This window comes from Coturnix japonica, chromosome 4 (genome assembly GCF_054131305.1).
Source record: "Coturnix japonica strain WE chromosome 4, WE-NBRP24, whole genome shotgun sequence".
In the NCBI taxonomy this organism is placed as follows: domain Eukaryota; kingdom Metazoa; phylum Chordata; class Aves; order Galliformes; family Phasianidae; genus Coturnix; species Coturnix japonica.
In genome coordinates, this window is record NC_140666.1 from 71,379,050 (window position 1) to 71,404,906 (window position 25,857).

The following is a 25,857-nucleotide window of genomic DNA, read 5'->3' on the forward strand; positions in this document are numbered from 1 at the left end:
ATCTCACCTCTTTTGTGCAAAATGCCCACTTTGTTCTCCACTTGAATTATGCCTTAGATATTTAAGAAAGTTGGGTGAAGAGGCCGAGGGATTAAGACGAGCTAGAGTAGGAGAACGTGCAAGTTGACCAGAAGAACTTTTAGGTTCGCCGACAGATGCATTCAAACCGTATGGTGGGATTCCAACCAGAGGAATGGAGTTGAGGTAACAGAAAGAACAAAACACAGTAAGAGAGGAAACCGGGAAGAAAAAATAAGTGAAATGTCTTCTCTAACCCTTGGAAGTAACCCATCAAACACAAATCAGCCATTTCAGGTAGTTTTCACAGTTAATGCTATAACTGCAAGAGGCTGAACATTTTAACCAATCGACAACATTGAGTTTAAAAACAACTTATCTACTGGTGTAAGCTATTGAAAAAACACTCATAAAACATACGAGACTTGTTCAATGTACAGGTCTTTTAAGTCCTGTTCTGTGTGTTCCCTATGAAGGGTATGTAACCAGTGATTTCTTTCTAGGTTAAATTATGTGAAGGTGCAGGCACACTTGGGTCTTAGTAAAAAATTACACAGTCAAGCCCTAATTGCAATAACCAAGGAAATTTAAAATACACTCAATTTTTAACTGCATTCCTGAATTAAGGACAGAAACTGTCTGAACAAGCAGCAACAAACGTGAGGGCAACTTTCATGAAGGTGACAGACCAACAGCACAAGTTCTACACTGCACTACAAACGTGTTCCCGTATTTAAGAATTAAAAAGGTTCAAAAAAGGGACAAAAAGGCAACCTAGGTTATATTTCCTGTTAAATGGTATAATTTAACGTTTCTTTGCTGTCATCACCTATTCCAGGCACGTTCTTACGCTGCTCTGCCTCCTGCAGGGAAAAATGAGTTGGAACATGTACAGATTTTATACTGCCTAACTTGTATAAACGAGCGGTTTTGGCAGTGAAACAGAAGCCTACAGACAGAAGCGTTTCCATAGTAATTGGAAAAAGCCTGATAAAGGGAGGAAAGAAAGCTGCCATAATGTTCAAAGACTTTGAAAATGCAGAGGCAGGCTTACGAAGGAGGACAGCTTGAAGAATATTAGCATTAACAGTAGTAGCTTGTTTTTGCAAGTAAAATTTACATAGGCTCATTGAAATGCTGCAACGGAGTTTCGCATCTGTCAACAGTTACGTCAGTTTATGTCAAGTTTGTGTATTACTTTAAAATTATACATAAATTCACCAAACTGTAAGATCTGCAGCGTCAGAAATGCTACAGCATTTTTTCTCTACAGACATATAAGGTAAACGTAATATTCAACAGATGAACAATCAAAATTACTGAACGTTGCTTCTAAAAATATAATCTAATGTCTTAGGAGCAATCCTACGTTGTCCTTACGCTTAGCTTTGTGACACCAAGTGTGGAAATGCACATCTCACGTTTCATTTCTCCCCAGCGGAAACTCTACGTTTCAAACAAGGTACCTACAAACCACTTAAATGACACACTGCTGCAATACACGTTTCTTATCCACTAGGAGGACGTATCTGGTACTTAATCATCACCCCAAACATGCCCTCAACAAATGAAAGCACAGCCTGCTTTTAGTAAGTCTTACTTTCTCTTGTGAGGAGTTTCTGTGCTCACTGAGTGATACCTCATAAGTTTCCTCTGGGGAACAGATGGTGATGTTTCAGCAGGTACCAGAGACTCCCGGCTTTCTGATGGTAAATGACTCAGTGTGTTTGCTCGCCTTCGAAAGCTTTGTTGAGGTAACATTACAGAATGATCAATAGCAAAACCATCTGGGTCACCAGAGAGATCACCCACTGATCCACTGGTCTTGGCAGCATTCTCTGGAGGAAGTGTAGAAACTCTGTCTATCTCCCTTTCAGACAATGGTGGCTCCTAGAAGAACAAAATATAAGGTTATCAACATGTTGCTATTTGTTCACAACATTTTGCTCAGACTAAAAGCTTTCTAGCCATATAAAAAGGGAAATTACTCCACTTCTTGGTTTAGTTTTATATTGCCTAAGAATATAATCCTGCATTCATGGTAGGTACTTTCATGGCTGAAACTAATCAGATTAGGGTCAAGAGCATGGTAATCAAATTTGTTTTGCAAGACTCAGATGTTATATAATATTTTAGTTCATATTTGCATGATAAGACCCATATATACAATATATAATATATTTTAGTACAATAAATTTGTAATTCAAATGGAACCCCAGGCACACTGTTTTATTATATTTTATTTATTTTATTTTATGTTTTATTATACAAGGAACACAAAGAAAGACCCAAAGCTTGAAACTTCTGTAGATCAGAAATACAGACTAAGTATGAGAAGCAACTTGTTCAACAGTACAGAATTTAGTAAAACTCTGTAGACAACGGCACTGTACACATTACCACTGTGCTGGCATCTGACTGCTATTACTTAATCTGAATTTCTGTTACCAGAGTAAACCGGGAGATTAGTTCGTTCAAGTTATTCCTCAGAGGATTTAAACATATTAAACGTATTTTAAACACGAAAAGTGATTTGAGTAACCAACTTACAAATCCTAACTAACAGAAAAATTTGTTTCAAGCTGGGAAAGTAGAAGGGAAGACAGTGGTTGATCCAAGGGGCTGACAGCAGTGAGCACATCTTCATCTCAACACAGGGATAAAGACATACCCTAATGGATCAGCAAGCAGCAGCAGGACTCTTACAGTTAGGAAGACGAGGATGTACCTAGACTGTACTAGGTGATAATGCTTTTATCATTCTGATTAGATGCTCTCAGGTTTATTTCCCTTTGCACACAATTAGTTTGTCTACTCCCCAAACATAATCCAAACAAAATGCAAGATGTTAGAACAGAGCAGTTATATGATCAGTTGGCAACTGGATTTCACATCTGACTAGTTTTATGTATATTAACAGAAGTTTCTCACTATATACATGCACCGCAGGCTTTACTCACTTTATTTGCACTGTTTGCAGTGCTGGACACAGAGGTCTCCAGATCCACAGATCCACTAGAACTGTCGAGAGGACCTCTGGCTTTACTGCCCTGTAGAAACAAAGCACACCAACAATTAAGCTTATAATGCATGGGGCATACAAAAACAGATTTTTCAGAGCACAGAATCTGTAGCTTTCATTTTCCCAAATTCCTAGCAATAGTCTCTGCCTCTGTGAAAGACAGAGGCTTCATTCAGGACAGTTACTGACATTTTTAATGATGCCTATTCAATTAGGGAATTATCATAAGCAACTACATGCATCATATGCAAATATAATCACATATTGCACATACCTACTATAACCACTATTAAAGCACCTACTTTGCACTGTATTTGCTTTGAAAGGAGGTGCAGAACAAAGAATATTTGAATGAGAAGTTATTCTGAAGGCTGAAACGCTACTCAAATCTGACATCAGATCTATTTTCACAGCTACTGTTGAGTAATTAGCAGATACTTTCAACCATTTGCTTATGATCCCTTTCTTGGGGATGACTATTACAAGGGAGTTCAAATTGTTCCCACTAACAGGTACAGCCAACACTGTTCATGAAGAGTTTTACCTGATGTGATCTTGTCCAAATGCCTGCATACTCTTAGCGTCTTCTGAGGTTCTTAACATTTCTTGCTTTCAAATAGCCTCTGGCTGTTGTGGCTTAGCACTCCCCTCCCCCCCACCCCCCCAGTGAGATGGAGCAGACAATTGGGAAAAACAGTAAAACTTGTGGGTTGAAATTAAGACAATCTAATAGCATAGAAAAGGAAGGGAAAATAATTATAACTAGAAGAATACGCAATACAAGTGATGCACCATTCAATCAGTGTGCCACCTGCCAGCCAAGGCCCAGCCAGGCCCCAGTCAACAGCAGCCTCCTGGCCAACTCCCCAAGTTTTATTGTCAACATGGCACCATGTAGTATGGAATATCCTTTTGGCCAGTATGGGTCATCTGTCTTGATTCTGTTCCCTCTCAGCTCTGTGTACAGCCCCAGCCTCCTACTGACAGAGCAGTGCAAGAGCCTGACCTACTGTAAGCACAGCTCAGCAACAACTAAAACATCACTGCGTTATCACCGCTGTTTTTCTCCCAAATCCAAAACATGCACTAAACCAGTCACTATGAAGAAAATGAACTCTATCCCAGTCAAAACCAGGACATTTAAAAGGTCAGATGCCTCCGTATTCAGGAGTTCTGTCATTATTAATAAACACTGTCTTGTTAGGAATGCTTAGTCAGTTCCCTAGTAATTTCCTTCTATATAATTAGAAGTGAACATCTGTAATTACTTTTATTTTCTTGTGTATTTTTTGTACTCTGTCTTTATAAGCCACTTAGCTACAGTCTGAAAGGATAGAAAATCTGGTGTATCTACTATTTGAATAAATAAAACAACAAAATTATGATCAGAGGCAATAAACATGAGGATACTCACACGTGATAAAATACTTTCAAATGACTCTGTCAGAGATCTTTTTGCCTTGTTCTTCAACATATCTAATCTGAATCTTGGAGCACTGCTGGGCACTTCATTTGCAGCGTTCTCAGCAGACGGTTGTGAAGTCTGTAAGTGTTTAAAAACATAAATGTGAAACGCAAAACAGTGTGGAGCAGTATCTCAGTGAAAAATATGAAGACTTCTGTAACATGTATCAATTCTTTCCTCCTACTGTCCCGGGTTTTTCATATGTTTTCCTCTACTGATACTTACACTGAAGCTCATCAAACTACCCTAGAAAATTTCTTTGAGTAACATTTTTGGAGTGTAGTAACGTGCTTCAGAGGAATCGCTGTTTCAGTAAGAATTTATGGCTGCGTTGACAAATTTTCTTTAATGCCAAAGTACAGTTGTGTAAGTTCTAAAGTTCAAGCGTAACAGATTGGAGATTTCTCAAGGAATTACTTTCCTTCAGCCAAGATACGCTTCGTAAGAACTCTCAAGTATCTTCATCATCAAAATATCAGACTTCATAAATGCCACAAAGATGTATAATCTAACTCTTCTAACATTTCAATAGTAGGAACCCTTCAATTTTAAACCTAACAGTCAGGTTTTTGATTTTTAAAGAAACATTTAAGTCCCTTTCCAGTGCTTGTGTGGATTACAGTACCAAATTAAAAGAAATGACACTACAGTGTCAATACTAGCATCAAAGCCTATTACCTGCAGCACAATTTCCACTGTTATTTTTGGGGTTCATTTTGAGGCTGTCAGGCACTGTAACCTTCTCTACCTGGTCTTAACTTCCAAGATATGATTGCTCAATCTATGTAACTATCAGTACTGAACAGCTATGAGACACTTGCATCACTAAATAGTTCTGACCACATACAATTCTAAAGCTTCCCAACTGCAGTACTACAAAATTTGACTTAGCATTTTCTTTTCTTTTTTACTCACCTTAAGCTCAAAGGGCTAGACAGATGCTGCCTGCTTTTATGTTCTTACAAAAAAAAAAAAACCACATTTATTTTGAAGGTCATTTTTGTTTAAAAAGACCCATATGTTAGTATCACTTGTTTTTTTCCTCTCCTGATTTAATTATAAAAGGTATAAACAAACATCACCAACATACCGTAGAGGGAGAAGTATGAAAGTGAATAGTTATACAGAAAAGAAGAAAACAGGGACAACAGCAAGCCATGGGCTAATGACCGCTGAGACAAGTAACATTGACAGAGCACACGTTCAGAAGTATCTGCTGTCACACATGTCTGGAGATAAATTAGCAGAGTAAATATAGGATGTTATACTAAGAAAAATGAGGGACTAAGGGCAAGTCAACTCTGTTCTTACAGCCTTGGCATCTTTGCAAGTGTCAGATTAGCCACTTTTGGCTTCAGAAGCTGAGCAAACGAACTGCAGCAGGCCTTCAGAATTTTCAAAAAACATTGAATATATATTAAGATACCTTGCTTTATATATCTTTACTTCCAAACCATTCACAACGGACAACTATTTAATATTACGTATTATTTCAAAGACGGATATTTCAGATACGATGATTAAGAACACCATGCAATGTTTCTTCTTGTCATACCAAAACTACACCACTGTGTTGTTTTGTTTTCTCCATAAAAATATATTTCCACTGAGAAGTCCAAGCCAAAAAAACAGAGAACTGAAGTGTTTGTTCAGTAAGTAACTAAACCATAAAATAAGAGATTAACAAACTAAATGAATAGTAAATGAAGACTTGCCACTTCCCCTGCTTTAGCAGGAAGGGTTTGACTTGACCTTCTGAGGTCCCTTCCAATCCCTGCAACTCCATGATCTTTCCTGTTGATTCTGCAGCATTGCTTTTCAGGTATTCCTCTTTGAGGTCACTTCAAATGGTAGTTTACACACAAGAAATAACTTTTAGCTATTGAGTCAACATAACAGTTCTTAGCAAGGATCATGCCCAATGTTGTGTTGTGGTATTGGCTCACACACACAGTCAAGGAAATGGCAAAAGCCACAGATCAGGTAAGAGCAATTACTGGTTTATTATATATTTTCTGACAGAATTATCACTGAAATGAGAAGAAAGAACCAAGAAAATTATTGGCCAACCTAGCTTGCATCTCTTTCTCCTATGTCCAGAACCAAGCTCTATTAGACAACTCAAAACATGCAATATATGTCTAACTTCAGCATTTCACACTAGCTGTAAGGAAAACCAGTGTTCAACACTGCCAACAGTTTGAAGCACCAAAATACCAAGTTTGCCTTTGGAAAGACGTAGGAATGGAATTTGGTTTTTTTTTTGGCTTTTTTTTTACATGAGCTAAAACTGAATGGTTACTTACTTGTTTTCCTTCCCCAATGTGAACGTGGTCCTTCTGCTTTTCTTCATACATGTTTCTCAAAATAGAGATAATCAGCTCATTCTCTTTTTGATCATCTCTTGGTCTCAATTTCTTTAATTAAAAACACCACAAGCACAGTCATACACATTCATAAAACGATCAGCAAACGCCTCACCCCTTTCACTTTCTCACTGTCAGTACGTAAATACAAGTTTAAAGTAGTGCTACCGTCTCAGTCCACAAGAGGACAGCAGTGTCCCAAGAAAAGCAGTAATACAGCCAGAGAAACATTTCAACCACACGTTGGAAACGAGTGATATTGTGTGAAATCTAAAGGCCAGTAATAAAAAGTATGAAACTGCTACATGCAAATAACTTCAGTGTATTTTTTTGTCCATTAAAAAACAAAAGTAGTCCCGAGTTGCAGCATACTTAAAGTATGTCATGCTGTTAAGCACGATGCTTCTAGTAATCTTTCTCACCAGAAATTTTGTTCTTGGGAAAGGACAGGTGTCTTAAAAATTAATGTGCAGGGCTGTACAAGGTGAACATATCAGTCTCTTCTGCACTTTACTTAAATATGAAATAATGCATAAAAAAGCATCCAAAACAATTATAGAATTTAATCATATAAACGTAGTTTTCCAAGTTTGGTTTAAAGCCTATTGAGGAAATGCAAAAGATGCAGTATAAGGGAGCTAATGCCAGAAAAGCCAAAGATTAATAAATATCGCCCTTAGAAAGACAATTATTAAAAAAATATGTATCCTGGTTAAAACATACGAAGCTCTATGAACAAAATTTCATTTGCTCCAATTCAAAAGAGCAATGAAAAAAGATATGCAGGAGAGATATTTTACCATTGGTTTAACCAAGTTCATTGCTTGCAGAGTCTTACAAGAAGCATTAACAAGATCCTTAAAACATGTACAGACTACTAAGAAGGCAACAGTGCCTGCTTGCTGCTATATACAAACAAATTGAGTCACTCCATAGAGCAACTTCCAAATTTGGTACTGGATGAAAAATTGCCACATGGAAACAAAGACGGAGACTGGAATGACTCAAAACAAACAGGAAACAGTATTAAAAAAGTTTGAAGTTTCATAATCTAATGCAACATGCCCAGTGGCATTGCTTTTAATGTTCATCATCCATCTTAAATATTCAGTTAGTTGAACGAGTATTAAGATGTTGGTTAACTTTTATGCAGGACATTTTCTGATCTGAGAATGTTATAGTAATTTGTTTTGGTCATTCTCAAAGTTGAAGATTCTCAAAGCACGGGTTACTGCCTTGACTCACTAAAAAAAACAAACACATGCGGTTTCCCCTCAGTGAAAACTTAACATATGAGAAGAATAAAAAGAAGAAATATGAGACAGTTTCAAGGTAGAAAATATATCAAAAATGATACAAAACATAAAGCCCAAGTTAATCGATAGTTTATGATATAAATCCAATGAATACTTCTCAAAAAAAACCCAAATAATTTTCAACCTTTACATAATAGCTTACCTTAACCTCTTCAAAAACAGAAGCCTGCTCCTGGCTATTTAGTGTTGTTAGATGCTTTTGTAGTTCTAGTTTAGTCTTAGAAGGGTGTAGCCCTAATAAGAGGAAAAAAATTGGTAGAAATAAACAATTGCAGAAATATGTATACAATGAAAGCTAAAGCCCATAATTACCAATTTTTTTTTGAGCTGACCCTTTGCAGCAATTTCATAAACAGTAATGAAAAAGAATGGTAGGTTAATCTAAAGCTTCTACTGAAGATGACTTTAAATGAGGGACGTGAACTCCTTGCAACAAGATTTATTGAGCACAGACCAGGATTACACTCTCAGCTGGTCTAGAAGGTTCCATCACCTCACAAAACAAAATTAACTCACAACCTAAAGCACTTTCATAGACTATTTTGCTGCTGTTTTTATTCAGTAACTGCCTGGATTTTGGTTGCTGTATAAACATATTTTCCATCAGATTTCTCCAATTTGTAAGCCTTAAGACTCCTCTGAAAAAGAGCAAACTTACTGCATATCAGCAAAGAAGTTATTTGTTTCTTGCTGAGAATATTTACTGACAGCCTAAACCCGACTACTTTCCCATTCAGATTATTTATTTTCCTGCTCTCATCCTGGGTTAAGTTTCTTCCTTTTATTGTCCGTGGAAGAACAGCAAACCACCAACAGTATTTTGTACTTCAGTTTCTGATCATAGTGTTTTTCCTTCAGAAGCAGGTGATACAATTAAAGACATTAAGATTCCTTTGCACTGAAGAATTCTCCCAAAAACTGATTGCTAGCTGAAGGCCAAAACAGAGTTCAAAGTGGTTTTGGAGGTCCTCCAATTTCATCAAAATTAATACCGGATGGTTTTTAGCCCATCAAGCTACTTCTGTGATCCAGTAAGCTACTGTTGCCCTCTAATCACCCCAGAAATCATTTAAATGAACAAAGCCTAATGGTGAAATTTGCTGAAATGCAAATAATTATCTGTTTTGTTCTTTGGTCTTAAACTTGTTTTCTAGGCTATAATTGCTTTTCACAAGGGAGCACAGATTAACACAAACATGCAAATTCAAAACTCAATGATTCATACTTAGTGGCTCTGTAATGCCATTACCTAACCAGATTCAACAGGACGGCAGGTTATTGCAGTATGTATACTTGAGAGGTTTCTTACCTGCAATTTGCTGTATTAGTATAGCTAACTGTGCTTGGCTACTTGCAATTCATTCACATTTAAACTGTTAATTTGTTTTCAAAAATCAAGTGAAATACAAGACGAGAGCTTAGATGATTTGAAAGTTCTTACTAGGCTGCAGATAACTTTATACAACAGTTCTCTGTATAAGGGAGACTCGTGCTCCATTTTTCTTCCCCCACATCTAAAGTTCTATTTAAGCATTCACTTCCCTACCGTTTCACACATAAGACAGTCCACCAATGAAATTGTTAGGAAAAAATAACAAAGCCAAACAACTGACCATAGAATTATTTAAACCCCACCTTCTATCTTTTCACAGAGTTTATGCAAGCTTTGCAGAGGACACGTTTCGCAGAGCTGGGGTTGTGCCTTGGAAGTTTGTTGCACAGCAGCTACAGTAAAAGCCTGTTTCAATGTCATCATGATTTCATCAACCTGAAAAAGAACATAGTGCAAATGAACAATTTCACTTCTTCACAGAGCTTCTCTTTTCCCTAACACAAACCCAACTGTCATTCAGAATAACACTGCTGTTTGGGAAGGTGCGTACATGAAGCAAAGAGGAGTTGTTTATGCAAAGAAACAGCACAGGAACTCATAAGCACAAAAAAAACTTATTGTGAAGCCATTTCTTCCAGGCTAACAACTTTTATTTTTGTGGTATAGTAATAGACACTGCTTCTATCTGGAAATATTTTCTTGTATATGATTAAAACAGAGTAGACCTCATTGTGACCTTCCAATATTTGAAGGGAGCATATAAACTGGAAGGAGAATCACTGTTTACAAGGATAGATAGTGAAAGGACAAGGGGGAATAGTCTTAAGCTGAGACAGAGGAAGTTTAGGTTAGATATTAGGAGGAATTCTTTTCATACAGGGTGGTGACACACTGAAACAGGTTGCCCAAGGAGGTTGTGGATGCCCCATCCCTGAAAGCATTCAAGACCAGGCTGGATGTGGCTCTGGGCAGCCTGGCCTGGTGGCTGGCAACCCTGCACATAGCAGGGTGGCTGAAGCTAGATAATGGTCCTTTTCAACCCAGACCATTCTATGACTCTATGAAAAAAACAACAACAACAAAAAAAAACCCACAAAAACTAAAGCCTACTGCAGTTGTGAGGCACCAGACTGACCCATAGCACAGAAGCACAGCCATAACATAGATGATTTTCAGGAAAATATAGAACAAGATGACATTAGGTCTCTCTTCTTTCACTTACCAGTGCTTCATCTGCACACTGAAACACGTAGCAAACAAAGTGGAAGCCTCCATTTTCTGAAGACTCTCTGCAGATGAATCCAAAGTGATCCACGTGTCTAATTCCCTACCACAAAAATAACAGGAATAAAGTAGTCCATTTAAGTGTTTTGTATCTGTTTTTTTTTCCTATTAAAAAAAGCACGTAAGGACAAAAGGATAGCAAATACATCACGTATCTATGTTGCAGCTACATTAAAGTCATAAGGTCATTTTAAAAAGTCTCCTCTGTTACGGAACCCTCATCACTTTCTAAAATTTCACTTGTAAGATGCTTCGTTTTATTGCAAATGGGGTCGGTTATAGATCCACTGGAAAACACTCACAAGGATAAAGAAATACTACTCAATATGTATTTTACTTAACGTTGGAGACAGCACTGGAGGAAGGCTTGCTCTATCCTTTTTCCCTTTTGCTTAAGTAGACACAATTGTTTTACATTTGTAAGAGCAAATATAGCAACAGTGAAAAATCGATACACATATATAAATTAAGTCTAAAAGCCTGGCTATTTACAAATGAAAATGGTTTAATGTATAAAAAATGAATCACGGAAACATTATTGCTTCTAAAAGGCATGCAATGTCAGGTGTAATCTACTTGTACAGTAGACAAGCATTGCCTCCTGCTAAAATGCTAAGGAAGTTACTCAGTTGCTGGGATTTTTTTTCTTTTAGGAAATGATTTCCAGATGAGTGAGATCAGGTCATACCTGTGCATGTCTCCTTAGCGCACAATTTGTGGTTAAACCTTATGATGCACGCCACAGTAGCATCACACACTCTCCAGCAACTCAAACATTTCATCATTCAATATACTAACAATAAACCCTCAAAGCATGACAGCTGAATAAAGGAATATGATACATATAAACACCCAGTTTCTCAGAATGTGATGTTTACACATAGACAACAAAGGCTTTATCACACAAACATCAAGCATTAATATACCACGAGAACAAACAGATCAGGACACTGAAATAATATCAATTCCTCAGTTTCTCTGGCTCTAGCTCCACTGGGTGACCAAGCTAAAGCACTTTAGGGAGGCACAAAAGGGCTGATACACATTTCTGTGCCCTTTCTTTAACAACCCTGCCCATGGTCCTTCTCCTGAAACCCAATCTCCTGAAAACCTGCAGTGGAGGAAGCCTACCTGGGATCACAGCCCTGCTCACAGAATTGCAAGGTACCAGCAACAAGCAATTGCTCTCAACTGTTTCAGACCAGCAATCTCTGACACTGCCCTAGGCTCACATACTTCTTCCTACTATTTCTAATATCTTACTGGTGAGATATTCTGGACATTCTGGAAATTATGCACTGGTTCTGAGTTCCCCTATAATTTATCTCCAGTGCCTCCAAGAAAAGGTTAATTAAGAAGGCTCTCGTACAACCAAGATAAATAGGTAAGATAGTTCTGGTTATTCTTCTGAAATTTGCATTCTTAGGGTAAAAGCCCTTGGATCTGCAGCACAGGATCTACACTCATCGAGCTAACACAGGATCTGCCCAACCACTCATGCTTCAGACAGGAGGGACTGACTTAATCAGACCTGCCTCCTACTTCCCTGAAAGGCATGAGAGTCTGCCGGCCTGCAGGGCATGGCATGAAGTCTGTCTCACTAACTGCTGCCTAGGGAAAGGGCTGAAGGGAACATGGGGATAACGATTTCTTTCTGCGATCAAGGGGTTCTCTTCAAAGCTCTTGATCTGACATCATGCAAACTAGTGAATTTACTCTGAAATTTTTAGAATAGGTACATATATATCTAATGATGAAAGCTTTCCTCATCAGTTTATTAAGAAAAAAAATATCACAAAACAAATAAGCTAGAATTATAGCAAATAATAGTCCTAACATTTAAAAATGCGTACATAAACCTACTGCAAACCTTCCAGCAAGATATCCTCTAACTATTTTGACTGCAAAGCACTGAGGAGAATGCCTCCATGCAAGTAAGAAAGTGCAAAATAGCATAAGTACGAGGAAGCTCTGAAATATGCCTTCTCTCACTGCAACACACACACTATCTCTGCACTGCAGACTGTTGTCTTTTACTCACATATAATTTATGCTCTTGAAAATTAGATTTAGAGCTATTTTTCAGAGAACTCATAAACTCTTTGTCCCCTCTCACTGTCAGTCCTTGAAAACTACAGTGATACAACTCAGAAAATCACAGATTTGCATAACTGTCAATAAAGCCTGCTGAAATGGCAGCCAGAGATTAGCAAGTTGTTTCTTCTAACTTGTATTATTCATCCAGCAGACAGGGAAGTGAGCCTTTATCTCAGAAATTACAATGCAAAACACAAGGAAAGAATGACAGTCTGACAGCATTACTTGTAAACAGCAATTACTGCAATCATGTGGGCAAGAAGCCATTTGAAAAGCTTGGAGAGAAATACATAAGGATTCACAAGCAGAGAACATATAGAAAGTGCAGAATATATACACATTTCTTATTTATTTATTTACTTTTAGAAAGAATACACGCCCAATCTTACCTGAGAACAAAACGATATTTCTTTAAAGCTTTTCTCAATAGCTACTTTTTTTGTGTCAGGACTGATGAGGTAAACTTCAGACTGGCCAATCTAATTAAAAACATAAATAAAAAACAACAAAATGGTAACAAGTAACATTAGAATTACTTTTTTTCTCATTACAAAATTATTTCCTGGACAAAATCTCTAACTTTATTCTAGCTGTACTTTTAAACCACTTAGTGAATTATTACTCAATAAGGAAAGAATAAACAACATTTGTTTGGCATTTAGAGCACTGCACGCTACTGAAATCTGATTTAATTTCACATTTGAAACATGAGATTGAGAACAGTGATTAATTAGATGACTGTAATGTTATACCACAAGCAATTCATTTCACACTGAGAAATTGTATTAACACTCTTGTCTTAGTTTCTACAGCCTTGGCACACACCATATTACAAAAGCTACTGAACAAAATCCCCCCAAATTTAAACCCATATGTGTGTCTCTGGCTGTATTCCACTCCATTTATTTTCTTACTGGAGGGAAGAAGGAGTTGGATTTTATTTATTTAAGATACTCACAACGTCTAATTTAAAGGCTCTAACCATAAAAATGAAGTTACTGGAGTGTATCTTCTAATCTGTAGGCCATTTGCACAGCAGTGACTCAAGAGCTGATGCAAACTTTTGATGGTTGAAGGCTTTTTATAAGGTTTATATTTTATTGTTTCTCAACTCTCAGCATTAACTTTCTAATATTTTAACAGATTATGTTCAGACTTCTAACACTTCCCAGCACATCATAAAGTCTGCTAAGTCTTGTATTAGATTTTAAAAAAGAATCCTGATCCATTCACAGCTTGACTTAGACAAACTTGCTGAAGCTTCAACACATATTAAACCCCAAAGAATCAGTGTCACCAATACACCTGCAACTTCATGAAGATGTGGGAGGGAGAATCCTGCGTGTGAAAGGACAGAGTGAGATGTGCCACCTCATGGTATCTAAGAGCAGCCCTGCATATTTGCCTTCCACCTCCTCCTTCACTTCAGCCCAACACAACCATTTTCCCTGATAGCCTACTGGTTTTCTTCAGGGTCCACAGGGCTGACCACGTGGGTTTTTTAAGGGTTATTCCTTCTCATGCCTATTCAGGAGCCAACCCCTCTGCCTTCCCCTTCCTGAGACTCACTCTTAGCACAACCCCAAAAATGCCTTTCATATTTGGTCACAGAGCAGTGGAAATCATCAGAAATGAGCTGAATACTATTAAAACAAAACAAACAAAAAAGCCAAAGAGAATGGCTAGGGAAGCAGTGATTTAGCAGAGGGTTGTTAGAGTTAGGGTACGATGGTTAGGCTGCGGTTGGACTTGATGATCTTTGAGGTCTTTTCCAACCTGAGTAATTCTATGATTCTATGAACCAGGTCAAGAGAGTTAGCAGATGGCTGATCCAAACATTTTTCACACCTCATAGACCAGACTCTCTTACAGGTTTGGGAAAAAATGAAATTTCTTTGACTGAGAAGATACAAACAATTGTTTTTCTCTGACTATGTAGTTACTTGTGATCATTTCTTATGTAGCCACACACTAACTGATGAGCAAAGATGAAAACCTGTGCATGTCATAGGCATACTCAAAAACTGATGAATGTGGGGGCTATCCATGGACCCAGCTACACCACAAGCTCAAGGGTCACAAAGCAGGGTTACTTTACTTCCTTATATTTAGCTAATTTCAGGCCAGCTAAATGGCAAAATAACCACAACGGGGCATACCAAAACAATATATTTCCAGGCAAAAAAGCAAACTGAGACAGAAAGTCAGAGCAGCAAAGCTGCACAATTTGTAAATGAGGCTATCAGAAGGTGACTGATGTTATGTCCAAGCTGGAGCTGCATGCCTCTCCAAGAACTGCTGTATCTGTTTAATATAATGTAAAAATGTACTCACTGGAGCAAGAGGACCTGGACTCAAATATGCCCATCTCTAATCTTCCTGATTCTAAAATAGGTATGTGAATTAATAATGGAATTATTACTATTATCTTATTATAAGGGGCATTCACATCTTCTGTGTGAAATATCTGCTCAGGAAAAGGTAAAGATGGAATTGTTTTTACTAAAGCACAAAATTTCACTCCATCTTCTTCCATTCCTCTCTCTGCTACCAGCCTGACACAAGTAAACTGAAGTTTTTAACCACGTATTGCTAACTACATCTCTTAATGTTACCTTTTACAGACATACAACTTTGGCAATCTTCATTCTAGCAGCAGCTCTCTTCCTTTCCTCCTAAAAAATGCTGTTACTGTTCCTAAAAACTCCCACCCCCAAAAGTAGCCGACAGATCTGAGATGAGCTCATAACAGACAGCTGCAGTACGGTCAGCTCCAGATTTGCATTCCAAGATATTATGTAATACACAACATGATAAGTAAATTATCAATCAGAAGGATTACAAGAAGGAATATATAGCACAAACTGTTACTTCTTTCTAAGGTCTTGAAAAGATGCTTTCACTGCTTACCCATCATGGTAAGCCACAGAAAAGCAAGACAACAGCATATGTAGTGTGGAGTATGGGAGGGAGTCACTATATTTCTGCATTATTATACAGACATTAGGAAGCTGGAAAGCCTTCAAAAATTATGCTGCTGTCCTGCTTGTCACAGGACATAAATTCTATTAGCCCACATCATGGTTTATTCCTTCTGCCCTAGTTGCAAGTAATTCATTCACCTGTAAATTTATATCTTCTGTTAATAGCCAGAGTAACTACACATGCTCTGTTGCAATTGTGTAACTAGAATCTAACTTCCTTCTGTGCTCTAGAAGGTTGTCTTTAGAGGCCCAACTTGTTAGATAGTGCTGTTTTAAATTATGTAGAACAAAGCTATTTTGCTATAAAATAATTTATACTGACAAGTAACACTTTATAAAGAAGTAGGCAAGTTTAGTTTTAGCTCTGGTAACTGCAATTAAGTTATTAAAGAAGTAACTGCCATCTGCAAGAAAAAAAGCCCTGCTGTTTGTCATTCCAAACTCCAAGATGTGAGAACACCACCATTAGCTGCAAATCTTGCTTTACCGTAAACAACATTGTCCTGTTTTCTGCAATGTCTGTTGGCTGCACAACACTGTGTCCATAGATAAGTTGACTTTTTAGGTTTAGCGAAATGGCATCTTCTTCAAAAGACCTGACAAAGCTGTTACTCCTATGGCTTCCCTCTTGAAAATCCTTCTTAAAAGCCAGGGAACGAAGTCCAGGTTGGGAAAAGGATTTCCTAATTGGCCTTTTCTCCTCCTCTTCACCCATCAAGGGCTGGAAGACAGACCGAAATTTGTTGCTGAAAGAGAAGCCTCCGGAGTTATTGGCAGTTTCATGTTGTTGGGATGAGGAGTTGGAATCAGATTTTTTTGTACAACTCGCATGATTAAATTTTTCGATGCATTCATCTATGAGAGCTGGGGGTGCATTTTTATGTGCTACAGTCACACGACCACAGAACAGAACCTCAAACTTTTTGGCAAAAGGGTCTTCAATATCTGAAAGATTATTCTGAAACTCTTCTTGACGAGCAATTTTTCCAGCTTGTCGAATAGAACTTATAATCTCAGGCACCTGTAAGAGGAAAAACAAATCCACAAAATTAGCATCTTGTGCTTCATGACAAGCAAGTTGCAACACTAAGAGGGGCTCCCTGCTGTAAGTGTTCTTAACTGTTTTTACTTTCTGAAAGACCAACCCAAAACGATCCTGTATTTCTCCAACAGATCTATTTTATAATAAGACACTGACTAGATTAGTTGCCCATTTGTTTCCCCATCAAGAGTTCAGCATCACCTACGTGTTATCAGAAGAGCATTGCTGGTGTCTGGTGATGTTGAACTGTTCTGATTCACCTGAGACAAAGGTCCCTCTGCAGCACGTGCTGCTGCCACAGGGTCATGACCATTGGCTACAGTAGAGAATTCTGCCAGTTTGTTAATTCCCCCCAAATTACTTTGAGAACAAGGTCACACCAAGTGTGGACTTCCCCCATCAAAGAATTGACAGCTTACTTTACAAGTGTTTGGCTGCAGACAGCACAGAAGGAAGCTAGGGAGCAGCAGACTAAAATCTGGGGAAGCCATCTTCCCTGGGAAAGAAGGCATCTCGGAGCCTACAGAATGCACTGGAGATGCAACCTCCATCTGCTTCAGACATTTCTATGGCTTATCATAACACAACAATGTACATAAATCAACAGAGGAAACAGCAAAGGACTCAGAGGGGAAAAAAAAAAAAGCCTACACAATAAAAACTGTGTACTACAGGTGCTCACAAAGACTTCAGCGTGATCATTTGAACAAACAAGGAATCACACAATACATATAGTTAGATTTCAAACAAGAGGTGATGAAATACCCAGCCTGACTCAGGAAGCATTGCCTCACCCTTGAACCATCAGCTGATCCCGTAGCCAGGACAAAGGGGAAGGTAAATGCAGGGTCACGGCTGCAGGAGGATGCTCAGGCAGCTTTGTGCTTCATTTTTTAATCATATAAAAGAAAAACTTAATGGTATAACAAACTTTTATTATCTCAAACAACATGCACTTGCTCCGTAGTCAGCTCAAAGTCCACTTCAGTTCTATTCACCTCACAGTTTTTTAGCCACATAACATATTAGGATGAAAAGACCTAGTGGGCCTGCTGATGAAACCAATATTTACCATTAGGCAATCAGTGCAACATTGCCATAGCAGAAGCAGCAAGTCACCACCTCCAGTTCACGTGACACTTGCCTACATTAGATGTTCACCTCTTTTCATTAATGAGGACAAGATGCTGTGGTGAATAAGAAAAGAACAAAACATTTTTTTTTCCTGGAACTGCTCTTGCTCACCAAAGCCTGTGCTCTTTTCACCCTCCTGTACAATTCCAGGCCTTTTATGAAGTTATCTGGAAATGAAGAATGAACACGTTTTGTGCTTCTCTGACACTGGCTCCCTCAGCAAACAGACCTAGATGCAGAGTACATGGACAGTAAGTAAATGTATTTTAAAATGGGCAAAGAATAAATCTGTGATGTGTAAATTAAATGTATCTATTTTTAATTCTTAAAATAAACCACAAGGCTCTATCCTGGCAAATGTTTATCTATCACAGATGAATTTTTTCCAGATTAAAAATCACATCACTGGGCAGTTCAAGAGGAGAAGTTTGGGAGCAGCCTTCACTGCATTGACCATGAAATGATGAACTTAAGGCCTGTGAGATGACGGAACAGGGCAGACATGATCACATGATCTTGGAGGCCCTTTCCAGTGCTGATGATTCCATGATCCTAAGCGACAGGACATGAGGAAATGGTCTTAAATTGCACCAGGAAGATCTAGATTGGAAGTTAGTAAGAATTTCTTCATAGACTGGTCAAGCATAGGAACGGGCTGCTCAGGGAAGTCGTGGTGTCCCAAGTCCTGAAGGTATTCGAGAGATGTGCAAATGAAGGACACAGTGTAGTGATAAGACAGGTAAGGTTGGACTTGCTGATCTTGAAGGTCGTTTCCAACCTAGACGAGTCTATGATTCTACAACCCTGTACTCCAGAAGAGCAGACCTGGGCCAGCTCATGGCTCTGACTGGAAGAATTCCATGGGATACTGCAGTGGAAGGAAGTGGAATCTACGGTTGCTGGTTGATTTTCAAGAATTAGCCCTTCCAAGAAAAGTTACCTCTTCTCATGGTACCCAGTGAAAAGAGGCAATGCACACAAGCTGAAATACAGGAAATTCCACCTGAACATAAGAAAAAATCTTTTTGATTGGAAGGGTGGCCACACATCAGCACAGGTTGCCTAGAGAGGTCACAGTCCCCAGCCACTGTGATACTCAAAGCCTGACAGCACACTGCCCTGAGTATCCTGCTCCAACTGACCCTATCGTGACCAGGAGGCCCAACAAGATGCCCTCCAGAAAACAGGCCCTTCCCATCTCAGCCTGGGGGGCTGGATACCACTATCTCTACAGACACACGACTAATTGTGTCTACTCATCTGTGGCAGAAGTCTGTTGCTGACATGTATGATTTCCTTTTTCTGCATAAATTCTGTCTTCTAGAATAATTCTATTCTTAAGTGTTTTCTGATTTATTTCTCAGTATAAATATGTATTTAGTGGTAAAGATTATTCCCATAAGCAGAAAAACAACTTCTGGTAACCTAAAATTATTTCCCTAAAAATTATTCACGACTACCTAAAATTGCTTCCCTGAAACCACCAAAATAAGCACAGAACAACAACATAAGCCATGCTCAAACTTTACCAAACAGACCTCCTCATGAACCAAACAGGACCAATGAACTGAAAGTACAGCTGAAAATGAACCAAAGGAGGAGTTTCTTACCTCTAAAACTAACAATGACTGCTGAGACTATAATTTTTTTTTAAAGTTATTTCTGCTATGATTAGAATGTTTAGTTTTCAAAAGCAAAGCACAGAACTCAAACATTGAGTGCTCTTTTGATTTGATTCTTGGGTAATCACGCAAGCCATATCTATAACTTCCTGATGCCGATTTGTGTGTTGGTCAGCTCCTATGCCATGCACCAAAGCATGAGAACAATCATCTGTAAGCTTGCACAGATGAATGTGATGGCTGCCTTTAAGTAAAAAAAGACTGGACTAAGAAAAGAGTCCCTGTTTCTTTAGTACACGGTAGGTGTAAAAACAAAGCATGCCACAGTAGGGGAACCATAACATACCAGCTGGCCAGGACTGGGGGAGGGGGGGGGAGAAGAAAAAAAGAAAAAGTTGGGATGATCTTAGATGCAACAAAGTTTTTGTAACTACAGAGGTATAAAAATACTCTGCTATTTCATATTTTTATTTGCATTTTTAAAAAGACTGCAAGAAATCTTTTATTTTAGGAGTCTGGTATTGACTGAAAAGCAATAGGTTTGCTTTCAACATACTTTAAACAGAGCACTTCCTAAATCACCAATAGTGGTCAATGACCTTTTTTTGAACTGTTGTTTTTTTGTTTTTTTTTTCCCACTCAGTGGACGTGAATCTTATCCTTTTTAGATCTGAAGTGTGTTAATTTATAGATTTCACTGATTTAAAAAAATGCTGTGAGACTGCAGAGTTATTTCTTATAGAATCACTGAATAATTTAATATGGAAGCAACTTCTGAAGGTGCTGTTACCCAACCCCATAGGCTCCTGGTCCCAAGGAGAAACCTACTGCTTCCACAAGTCATGGCATCATCAGCCAGGATTTCCTCTGTGACAAGTCTCGCCTACTTGTATTTAGCTCATTATCTGGTTAAACACATAGAACAACTACAGTCTTTAATCTCCCACCAAAACTTTAAAAAGACAAATTCAAAACAATAGAATTTCCTTACATTTTAACATAAGTTAAAGGTAGATAAGATAAACTTTTCAAGTTCATTTTCATTTTAGTGAAAGACCTTTTATATTCAGGTCTTATCTTAAGTGACTTCATGGCATTTCATTAGACTGCCTGGAATCTGCTCTACAGCTCCCTTGACCTCAATGACTTTCTCTAGTCACTAACTTCAACTCTTATTTTTCAAATGTTCAGTTCTTTGGACTACTTTAATTACCAGCTTTCTTCTACTATTTGCTGACTTTTATGCCTCCCACTAAGATTTAATACAGAAAGAGAGGCAGAAAGTTTACAGTTCCTCTATGCCCTGGATGACGACAATGCCTTCCAAGCTTCCACCACTTTATTTTTATGTACGTAAGCACGCTGTGGTTCCCATCAAAGCAGCATTTGTGCCAAGGACTTCAAATCTGTGGGTGCATGGAATCACCTTTGCTCCATGATTTCATGTCTCAAAGTGTTTGACCCAAAATCTTACCACTGTACGCACTCTACTCATCTTATTAACAACTAACTTGCTTCTTTCAGCAACTTTACCAGCTGTGTATATTACTGTATCTCACGGTTCTGCACCTACCACCACCAGAAGTCAGTTTTAACTGCATGGGTTCAAAGCAGAAGGGAAGCAGCATAACAATGATCAATAATGGGCAGCATCATCTACCTGTAGGTGTGGTTTGCTTTGTTAGTACTTGAATGGGCATTACACAGAGCGCTGGGGCTGACTCAAGTTTTTCCAGGATGTATGCAGGAAGCTGATGAAGAAGAATGCACTAAAAATGTTCTGTATGGGGCAGAAAAGAGTCATCTGCATAAATCTAGACCCTTTCGACCTGGCGACTGGTGGCTGAGTAATACTAGCACACTTGGAAGCAAGTGACACAGCTACCACCAAGAGTGGAGCTCCACATAGCCCATGGCCCTTACAGTTAACATGTTATCATCCAAGTCAGAAGTGTGACAATACTTCCTATGGGTTCACAAATTGCCAACTATAGCAGACAGACAGATCATGCATGGCATGCTGACTCTATCACGTTTGCTTTATCACAGACAAATCTCATCTTCAGAAGCCTCTTTGTAGCTCCTTAGACTAATGGAAATAGTTACACTTTGGCAGAGTAAGACCATTTGGAGAACATTCCACTCAATTTAAATAGACACACACAACACACAAAATTCCTTTCTAAAAAACAGGATCTGCAGAAAGCTTTTATAGATTATCGTAAACAAGTTCAGAAATAGAGCATAACTGTACTCAATGTTCTAGCAAAACTGGACCAATCTATTAGTGGTGGTGTTTCCTCCCTGTGAGATGCATCATTTTGTTGACACATTTGAAAGTCCTTTTTTTTTAAAGCAAGTCAACAGGTATTTCAAGTAACAGGTTAACATATCCACAGCACTACCTTCCCCATCATTTGTTTCAAAGTTTTCTTACCATACAATTTTACAAATGAAATGACAATTGAAGATGTAACAGTCACTAGTGGTTATACCTGAAGGATTCCCGGCCCACATTTCACAAAGTGACTACTTAGCATGAGGGCAATAACAGTTGTAAAGCAATAGCTAGAAACACCTGCGCTCATTCATTATAAACAGACATTAAATCTTATTATTTTTGGTAGTGGAGGCAACTCACTTACAGGGTTGAGAAAGGCTTAAGGCAGAGCTGGAGGCTCAGGATGGGTAACAGGAGGAATCCTATTCTTAGATGGTTATAAATGGAAAGAGTCAGTGGTGACACTTGAAAGTTTTCAGAACAGGTTTTTTACTTTTTATTTTGTAACTGAAATGTAAAAAACAACAGAATTTAAAACAGGAAATGTGTTACTGAGAACATTTTTGGGGGAGAAAGAAAACCATCAGGTTAAATTCCAATAGCACAACAGAAATCAGGTTATCTCCCTGTTTCATTGGCTCTCAAGCTTTTATTGCAGTTAACAAAGTAGGTACAACTGGCAAAATAGGGCAAATTTCAAACAATAATGAGCCTCAAATTGTTCTGTCTCTTTTAGCAATATCCAAACTACGAACAAGAAGTGAAGAAAACTTGAGTTGTCATATATCCTCATTACAACTGAAGTTACTTCTAATACAAGCCTCTTAGGCAGCTGATTCAAATGAGAATCAGAAGTCCCCCTCCTCCTACAGAGTTTTATATGGAAGTTTCACTGGGGAAGGAAATGCTATGAACAACTTTGACTGGCGCAATGTCCAAGTTAATCTGTGTTGCTCTACTTGCAACAGAGTTAAACAGCATCTCTTGCTCTGCCAACACAGTCAAGTGACGGATGAGAAAGCCCCACAGTCCTCCTCCCTAGGACAGTTTGGGGTAGAATGTGATGTTTTTCATGGGAAGAACCTTTTTTCAGACAGTAAGTTTACTTATAGAGGCCCCAAGGGAACCAGAGTGCAGAAGGCAATAAGCTTCTTTCAGGATTCTGCTGAACTGGTACGAATTGCAAGCGAACCAATTTGCTCTTGGAGAAACATGGATTTGCTGCTTTGTTGTGTAATAGCAGATTGCAGCTGCCTCAGGTCAACTCACATATAAGCAAGACTGGAAAGCAACAGTTAATCTTCCTACTGACATCCACTTCACAAGGGAGAACACCTTGAAAACAATCCAATTCCCACCTCAGAAAAGTAGTTAGATTTTAAGTCACCTTCTCACGTGACAAGTTACTGTGAGCAACAAACATTATTAAACCTTGTTAGCTACATAGCTCTGGGAAATCCACATATATGGTTTCTAGCTGCTGGTTGTGCTTTTGTTTTGTTTTGTTTCTAAGGTACATTGTAAATCATCACAAATAGCATATTTGTTTCAAATTTACTTCATTTGAAAATGAAAACTGGAATTAGGTATTTGCCAGCCTTTGTTTCCTATACAAATGGTCTTCTTCATAACAGCCAGGTAATTTACAGAACTAACAAAGGTTGAAGTTTAATACAGTTCATGCTAATGATTTTGAGCAGTCATTCCTAATGCAGCAGAATGCAAAAGGAGGAAAACCAGTATAAAAACATACCTGAATAACCCCCAAAACCTAACAAGACCCTTAATAAACTAGGAACATACAGGAAAATTCTTAAAAAGCTACAGAATTAGGCTCTACTTTGAATTATGAACCAACCAACACATAGAAAGCGTACTGACTTAGTGTTATTTATTCAGGGCTATTCAAACTAAAACATTTATTATACAATTTTAATGAAAACCGCTCAGCATTTTGTGAAGAAATTTAGCTACAGTAGGACAGGTCATGGTTCCAAGTCCCCTGGAAATAGCTTCTAAATCGTTATCAAGAAGACTCCACAATGCAGTGCTTTCCTAAAGACTTTCTGCATTTGTGGAAAGCTACTGACGCAATGTTAATAGGCAGCAATATGAACAGAAAGCTATTTACTCAAGATCCTCCCCATTAAGATATAGCCAGATCACATTAGGGGAATTTGCTAATTTTTCCTCCAAAGAATCATGCAATCATTGTCCTAAAAAGCAAGTGCTTCCAATTCCTGTTGACAATAAACACATTACCATGTAAAACCTATTATGCCAAGTTAAAAAACCTACTGTACCAAGAGCACCTGCCTGGGCTTTTGCTGATTGACAAGGCAGCCAAGCATGGACAGTCAAAAGTGAATTTGCATGACCCACAGCAAAACACAGATGTCACTGCTCTTTTTAGATAAAGCTGCACATTCAGCCCTACATGGACAGAAGTTGTCAAAACATTGATAAAAGGTGCCCCCAGTACAAATGGAGCTAAAGTCTCATTCCTGACAGCCATCCCTAAGACAAGCCAGAACGTCATCCTAGAAATACCTAAGAACAAGAAGTTAGATTTTAGCAGCGCTTCTGGATTATGGAACTGGTTCCTCTTGCTGTTCTGTGTTTGATGCTACAAGATTGCTATTCTAAACCTACCCAGTTTCTTCCAGAAGTAAATTTTCCTTTTATTTATTTATTCATTCCCCCTCCAGGAACCCCCCCGTCCTCCCCCCTCTTTTTTCCTCTGGAAGAGGCTGGGTTCCTTTAGAAAATGGAATGGTAACTATCAAATGGATGACTACCAAACACTGAATTTAGCTAAGCTGGATAATTCACAAGGCTACACCCCTTTCACTGTGACTGAATTCTGACCTTCACAGTGTTTCCAAAGTATTCTATACTTAAACACTTACTCACCAAGGAAACACAGAAGCGAGTGGTAAGCATTCCACATTTCTAAAACAGATGTCACTGACTTAACAAAGTCCCCACATAAAGCTGGAGGGAGACACAAGGATGATTCCCTATGGGTCGTGCTAAGAACCAAGCTGAAGGAGAGCAGGAAGGAAAGGAAGAAAAGTTTTCAAGGAAAGACGTTGCACGTGTTGCTTTCTTTGACTCAAAGAATGACGTCAGCCACAGGGACTGCTGCTATTTCAGCCACACCTAATACACAAGTGGACTGGGCTCTTCTGTGTTTGCTCTGGGTAACTACCAATAGAGTTCTAAGGACAGATATATCTGACACATCACTGTCTAAAATATCAAAACACTTCTATTAGAACTCCTTCTCCATGGTTTGCTTTTAGGGAGATTGGAAGCTATAAAAAGGTCCAAAGAAAAAAAATCAGCATTAAACATTTATAGAGCACTAACCATCTACATTGCCATGTCAGCACTTCAGGGAACTCACCTCACTGGTACTATGGTAGTTTACAGGTCCCATTGGTTTGCTAATAAAAGTATGACTTTTAGTTACAGAGGTCCTCGAAATAAACACAAAGAACTAAAATATATATATATATTTGCTTGAAAATGCAAGAGGCTGTTCAGCTCAGCGCTGCCATTTTCAGTAGCTGACACTGTGCCTGCGTAACTGCACACAGAGTCTGCTCCCCTCAGCCCTGCAATTTCACAGGCAATCTGTACCTGAAAATCCTGTTTGGTTACTGCATATCAAAGACTCCCCCTGGAAGAAAATAAAATAAAAACCAACACTTTTTTTTTGATGATGCTGTAAAGGCACAAAGAAAAAGTCCAAAGTCAACAACTTCTGAGTTAGGAAATACTTCAGCAAAGGTGAATTTAATGCATTTTTGAATAGCACTATCAACATTTACACTTAAGCGCACATTATCCTTGTAGTGGATGGAGATGTATGCTGTTATTCTCTTCAC

The 25,857-nt window shown here is 38.4% G+C and overlaps 1 protein-coding gene and 1 long non-coding RNA gene across 17 annotated transcripts in view; one reads left to right on the plus strand and one right to left on the minus strand.

Moving 5' to 3' along the window:
- TBC1D1 (TBC1 domain family member 1) overlaps nt 1–25,857 on the minus strand; it is an 89,658-nt gene that overhangs the window by 31,536 nt on the left and 32,265 nt on the right. For 6 of the 16 annotated variants that reach the window (XM_015862493.3, XM_015862490.3, XM_032444613.2 and 3 more), the window contains 10 exons: nt 16,373–16,906; nt 13,291–13,380; nt 10,743–10,847; nt 9,823–9,955; nt 8,330–8,421; nt 6,812–6,922; nt 4,455–4,583; nt 2,979–3,068; nt 1,619–1,908; nt 8–136 (listed from right to left, as the gene is read on the minus strand). In XM_015862493.3, coding sequence (XP_015717979.1) covers nt 8–136; nt 1,619–1,908; nt 2,979–3,068; nt 4,455–4,583; nt 6,812–6,922; nt 8,330–8,421; nt 9,823–9,955; nt 10,743–10,847; nt 13,291–13,380; nt 16,373–16,906 — 1,703 coding nt within the window. The remainder of the gene's footprint in view (nt 1–7; nt 137–1,618; nt 1,909–2,978; nt 3,069–4,454; nt 4,584–6,811; nt 6,923–8,329; nt 8,422–9,822; nt 9,956–10,742; nt 10,848–13,290; nt 13,381–16,372; nt 16,907–25,857) is intronic. The other 10 variants (XM_085545577.1, XM_015862491.3, XM_085545579.1 and 7 more) reach the window with 3 other exon arrangements.
- Nucleotides 18,079–19,390, plus strand: LOC146761128 (uncharacterized). Its single transcript, XR_014945464.1, has 2 exons — nt 18,079–18,312; nt 18,451–19,390. It is a non-coding gene; the product is annotated as an uncharacterized LOC146761128 (long non-coding RNA).